Below are 6000 nucleotides of genomic sequence, written 5' to 3' on the forward strand. Positions count from 1 at the left end.
CTACTTGACCCTTGCAGCTGTGATAGTAATATATGCTTCCACCTGGCACCAAATAGTGCGATACACGAGCACCCACACCAACAGAGGTTTGTGTAACAGAGTTAGAGTCACCTTAGTTGAAGGGCAGATCAGCGCTGGCACGGGCCTCCAGGGATCCAAGCCTGTTTAAATGGGCACTGACACATGGCATGAATTTCTTAGTCACAATAGGGTCAGTTGTACCTGTACTTTGTTTTTATTTCAATTCTATTCTAATTTACAGAGCTGCGCCTACAAGTAATACTGCGTAAATAATAATATACATTTATAAATCCTGTCATTTTATGTCCCAAGGAAATTCTATCCATTTTATAATATCTGTTTTGCAGGTCCTAGGCCCAATAGGGAGGGCACAATGGGAAAAAAGAACAAAAGAGCATCAGATGCCTCCTCTTCCTCTGAGGAAGAAGAGTATGTTGTGGAAAAGGTTCTCGATCGAAGAGTGGTAAAGGGACAAGTAGAATTCCTTCTAAAGTGGAAAGGCTTCTCAGAGTATGTATGCTGTCTTTTTGTGTCTGGGCGTCAAGTGGGCTGTACAGTGGTATACATAGTGTGTATGGGGGGGTTTGGAAATTAGTATCAGAAAAGGAAAGCAACTCATTCAGAAATTTCTTTAAGAAATAAAAAATGAAGACTAATAGAAAAGTTGCTAAGAATTGGACATTCTCTAACATACTTAAATTGAACTTAATTGCGAACCATCTGTTTTAAGTAAACAGATGAGCTTTATTCACTTTGGAGGGTCAATTAGCACTTAGTTAGCCATTTAATTCACTTGGTGGTGAGAGGGGCTAACAGATTAATATCCTTTTAGTGAATTAGGCTTTCCTTGTCCTTTTAAAGGAACAGTAACATAAAAAAAAATGAAAGTGTATTAAAATAGTATAGGATGTACTGCTGCCCTGCACTGGTAACAGCTGTGTGTTTGCTTCAGAAACCCTACTATAGTTTACATAAGTACCCTGCTGTGTAGCCCCGGGGCAGCCATTCAACCTGGAAAAAGGAGAAAAGGCACAGGTTACATAGCAGATAACAGATAAGTTGCATAGATTCCCATTGTATTCTACACAGTTTATTATTTATATGCTATGTAACCTGTGCCTTTTCTCTTTTTTCCAGATTGAATGGCTGCCCCCATGGCTACGCTAGAGCTTATTTATATAAACTATAGTGGGGTTTTTGTAGCAAACCCCCCCCCCCTTTTACCAGTGCAGAGCAACAGTACATTTTATTTTAATTACTTTAAAACATTTTTATTTTTTAGTGTTACTGTTCCAGGCATCCAGGTAAAGTGATGGATGGACACAGTTATGTCCATGGACAGCTTATAGGTATTCTCATTGTTCTAATATATATAACCCCTCATTCCAGGGAAATGCAGGGAAGAGCATTCTGAGCAGTTTGTTACATGATAGGAAATGCAATTTTTGTGCTACTGAGAGTAAAAAGGATAGCAGCAGTGTTAACCTTTCTGATTCTGTCCTCCCAGGGAACACAACACGTGGGAGCCAGATAGAAACCTAGATTGTCCAGAACTTATCTCTGAGTTTATGAAGAAGTACAAGAAAGTTAAGGAGACTGACCCAAAAGCCAAGACGGAGAGCACCAAAAGGAAAGCTGGAAGCGATGACATTAAGGCGAAGAAAAGGAGAGAGGTGTGTTGCTATGTGTTTTTAATAAAAGCAATCAATATGTGTCACTGGCACCTTCAAGCGCACAGAAAAGTACATTTTATTAAACAGCCACAGAATGTGACACATGGGGTCAACTAAGGATGGCTTGTACCATTAACATATGTGTCCCAATAAATGTGCTTAGGTGCCATACCTTTCCTGCTTCCTCCTAACCTTTTAAGCTAAAAGTGTAACCTTTTTTTACCCGCATATCTACATTCAAGCTGATCCCACCTACTCACTCATTTTTCTGAGCCCCTTTTGGGGAGGTAAAGGGGTGGGACAGCTGAACTTGTTGTAATGATGTATTTCTTCCAGAGCAATGACATTGCACGGGGCTTTGAAAGAGGCTTGGAGCCAGAAAAGATCATTGGCGCTACAGATTCTTGTGGCGAGCTGATGTTTCTTATGAAATGGTAAGTGCCATCACAATGCTTTCCTACTTACAATATATTGATATAGGGTTGCTGAATGTTTATAGTAATTTAATTGAATTTAATAGTATAATAAATTGTCATTTTAGTGTTTTGTGCATCTTTATTGTGTATAGGGACCTGCATGACACCTGAAATGCTGCAAAGCTTGCAGGCAGTATTGGGAATGGGTCAGCTCTTATTGATAGCAACTGTACATAGTCAATCATCTGGTTAGTGTGAGTGGGAGCAAACTCACGTGCCTGCCTAGCTTTTCAGCAGGTACAGTATAATGTTGTACCTGCTAGTGCAGGAAACCTTTATATTAATAGTAAACAGGTTATTTTTTATTCTATTTAAGAAAATCTTATCCACTACCTTCTACTCCCTGAATGTGAAGTATGCACTGTCATGCCTAAATCTGCTTTGTGTGTGCACTGAGGGGCTGATCTCAGTGTGCCTGATCCTGTGCCTGTCAATGCAAACACATTCAGGGAGCAGAAGGCAGCAGATCAGCTTTTCTATATTCCAGCCGAGAAGAGGACCTGTGTGCCATTAGCCTTAAGGCCTGTACTGTGCATTAACTTAATATGTCCCTTATTTGTATGTGGTTATAACATAAGGGACTGTAGTTACAATACATGATCATGGTGACCAACTGCCCAACTGTTGTGTGATAGGTGTATGTTTAACAAAAGCAAACTTGTTATTATTTGGTTGGCTACAATGAAGCACCATGCCTTGGATTCAACCACTGCACAACCAAGGCCTCACCTTGAGTATGCAGTGAAGTTTTGGGCCACAGTCCTTAAGAAGGATATTAATGAGCTGGAGAGAGTGCAGAGACTGCTACTAAACTGGTAAAGGGGATGGAAGATTGAAACTATGAGGTTAGACTGTCAGGGTTGGGGTTGTTTTCTCTGGAAAAGAGGCGCTTGCGAGGGGACATGATTACTCTGTACAAGTACATTAGAGGGGATTATAGGCAGATGGGGATGTTCTTTTTTTCTCATAAAAACGATCATCGCACCAGAGGCCCCCCTTTAGATTAGAGGAACGGAGCTTCCATTTGAAGCAGCGTAGGTGGTTTTTCACGGTGAGGGCGGTGAGGCTGTGGAATGCCCTTCCTAGTGATGTGGTAATTGCAGATTCTGTTAATGCCTATAAGAGGGGCCTGGATGAGTTCTTAAACAAGCATAGTATCCAAGGCTATTGTGATACTAATATCTACAGTTAGTATTAGTGGTTGTATATATAGTTTATGTATGTGAGTGTATAGATTGGTAAGTATAGGTTGTGTGGGCTGGGTTTACTTGGAAGGGTTGAACTTGATGGACTCTGGTCTTTTTTCAACCCTATGTAACTATGTAACAACCGATGCACTGTTTTTAACTCAGTTATCACTGCTTTTCTTCTAGGAAAGACTCTGATGAAGCTGACCTTGTGCTGGCTAAGGAAGCCAATGTGAAATGCCCACAGATCGTTATAGCATTTTATGAAGAGAGACTGACTTGGCACGCCTATCCCGAAGAGTCGGAAAGCAAAGAGAAGGAAGCCGTTAAAAGCTAAAATTCACTTTAACCATCCCGTATATACTCCCTCCTTCATGCAGACACACACGCACACACTCACAGTCTACCTACACTCCTTACCTGCCCCAGTCAAGGGCAAAAACGTTTTTTTTTTAATAAAAACAGAAATAAGCCTGTGGCCTCTGAAACAAGCCTGCAAGTGGAATTTGCACATGACCGTGGCAGCCATTAAAAGTTTCAGTGGTGGCGTATTCCTAGTGAGGCACTGTAGGTGTCCGTTACAGTGGATTCATTCTCTTGCACAGAGGCAGAAGCCAGCAACTTCTTAAAGGAGACCATAGGCCTCTGCAGTGTTTCTAATGAGGTGCCCAAGGCTTTACCAGTGGTTACATTTTTGTGTTCGGCTCAGAACAGCTTCGGCGCATTGATAGAAGAACTTCTGTCATATAATGGTAATGATTCTGTGTGCTGTGAAGGGATCCTTGCTGCTTACTCCCATTCTTGGACACTTGTTCTTGGAGGGAGAAGACTTTGTTTTTTTTGTTTTAAATATTGTTTTAATATATATCATCTGTACTCATTGATGTTGGGTCGCTTTGCCTTTTCTCATTAAATACCTGAAGATGATTGGGAGGGCACAACAACAAGGATCTGAAACTTCTCACATAAAGGGAGGATGCCACTCGGGAGAAGGCCAATAATTGAATTCCATAAAGACAGTAAGCCAGTGCCAGCCATTTGTACCAAGAAAGGGACCTGAGAGCCTTGAGGAGATGGGTGTTGTGGGTTTGTATGTGTGGTTCATTTGATGTGCCATAATTAGTATAAGAATGTCATGCTTTTTATTAGACATGCTGAAGGCCTTGTGAATGCCCTCAGTAATGTTTGCCTAGTGTGGTAGGCCCCAGGCATTTGTAGTGAATCCTACTTTTTTAGTTTTTCCAGAATTCCAATTATTAGGTTTTAGACATTTTTTTTAAGATACAATAGCAAAATGTTTCTGATCTATTGCTCTGCCAAAGTTATCAAAGCCTTTCAGGCCCAGGATGTAAGCTAGGAGCAACCAATCACATTTTTGCTTTCGTTGTTTTGCAGCTGGCTAAACAAAGCTATTGACTGACTGGTTGCTCTGGGTTACCGCCCAGGTATAAATTCACCCAGTGCTGGTAAATGGGCCCGAGTGTATCTAGTCAGTTGCAGGTATAAGGATGATTTACTAAAACAGGTGCTAAATTGAAGTAGTCCAGTTACCTATAGCAACCAGTCAAATATCGAATTAATTTGATTTTTTTTTTTTTTTTTTAATTGTTGATATTGGCAAGTGCACTCGTGCAATTTTGCACCTATATAAATCAGCCTGACAATTTGTTAATGGATCCCAGAAATATGATCCGATGTATTAACTGTCAGTTGTTTGAGATAATGATTTGAGGTTTTTGCCATGCTAACAGATACAGAATCCCTGCCCACTTGCAGGGAAAACTCACTGTAAATGTGAAACTCGAAGCCTAGAAGGACGGAGTTTCAGAAGATGGATTTGGAATCCAACAAGGAAATTGTCTTAGTGCTGCCCCCCTTAAATTGTAAAGTGCATAGCATTCCATTGGGCACATGCCGTAGATTCCCCTTTGGTCTATGCCACACCACGTTTACCGGCAACCAGCAATTTGTACTTTTCCCTAAGGCTGGGGCCTAAAACAAGGTTCTTTTGTGCCTTGCCCCAAAATCAGCCATGGCACTATATTAATGGGGTCAGTGATAATCTGGCAGTTTATATTTTGAAGCCTGGGCCTGGCAGATAGCTCCGAGCTTCAGATATATTCAGTACAGATGTGTGTTAGAAACTGAGGAAACAGTCATCATTCTGCATTAGCAAAGGAAACAGTAAGACTGAATATTGCAGGAGACTGCTGCCAGGTAAAGCTCTGCCCATTTACAGAAGGAGAAGTTTCCTAAAGTGAAAAATGGCTCAGAATAACAAAAGGAAATACCATGATATTCTCAAATGTATGTGCATATCCGTTCATCAGCACAACAACACAGAGCCTGAGAAGAACTGCTTGGGTTGCACAGACTTTCTAGGTTACCACCATACCTCTACCACACTGCTGCCTCCTCTAGCCTCAGCTACCTCACACCTCTCAGTGCTTACTTCCTGATTCAATATACTTGCCTAGATCTACTCATGTGACTGCTACCTGACAACCAGATCTTTGGCCAGTATTGCCATAGAATGCACAGATCTGGTAATTTGCCAGTCATGGGGGATCAAAGCATTGAGTGTATACAGATTTACCTCTTGCCCAGTCATTCCAACATAGTTTGCTGTGGGAATGCATATTT

The 6000-nt window shown here is 41.2% G+C and overlaps 1 protein-coding gene across 6 annotated transcripts in view; it reads left to right on the plus strand.

Moving 5' to 3' along the window:
- cbx5 (chromobox 5) overlaps nucleotides 1-5697 on the plus strand; it is a 24830-nt gene extending 19133 nt beyond the window's left edge. For 3 of the 6 annotated variants that reach the window (XM_012956626.3, NM_203576.2, NM_001244838.1), the window contains 4 exons: nucleotides 369-531; nucleotides 1529-1694; nucleotides 2031-2128; nucleotides 3544-4241. In XM_012956626.3, coding sequence (XP_012812080.1) covers nucleotides 369-531; nucleotides 1529-1694; nucleotides 2031-2128; nucleotides 3544-3694 — 578 coding nt within the window. In that variant the 3' untranslated portion in view covers nucleotides 3695-4241. Of the gene's footprint in view, nucleotides 1-368; nucleotides 532-1528; nucleotides 1695-2030; nucleotides 2129-3543 lie in introns of all 6 variants that reach the window. The other 3 variants (XM_012956623.3, XM_012956625.3, XM_012956622.3) reach the window with 1 other exon arrangement.
- The last annotated feature ends 303 nt before the right edge of the window (nucleotides 5698-6000 follow it).

This window comes from Xenopus tropicalis, chromosome 2 (assembly GCF_000004195.4).
Source record: "Xenopus tropicalis strain Nigerian chromosome 2, UCB_Xtro_10.0, whole genome shotgun sequence".
In the NCBI taxonomy this organism is placed as follows: Eukaryota; Metazoa; Chordata; class Amphibia; order Anura; family Pipidae; genus Xenopus; species Xenopus tropicalis.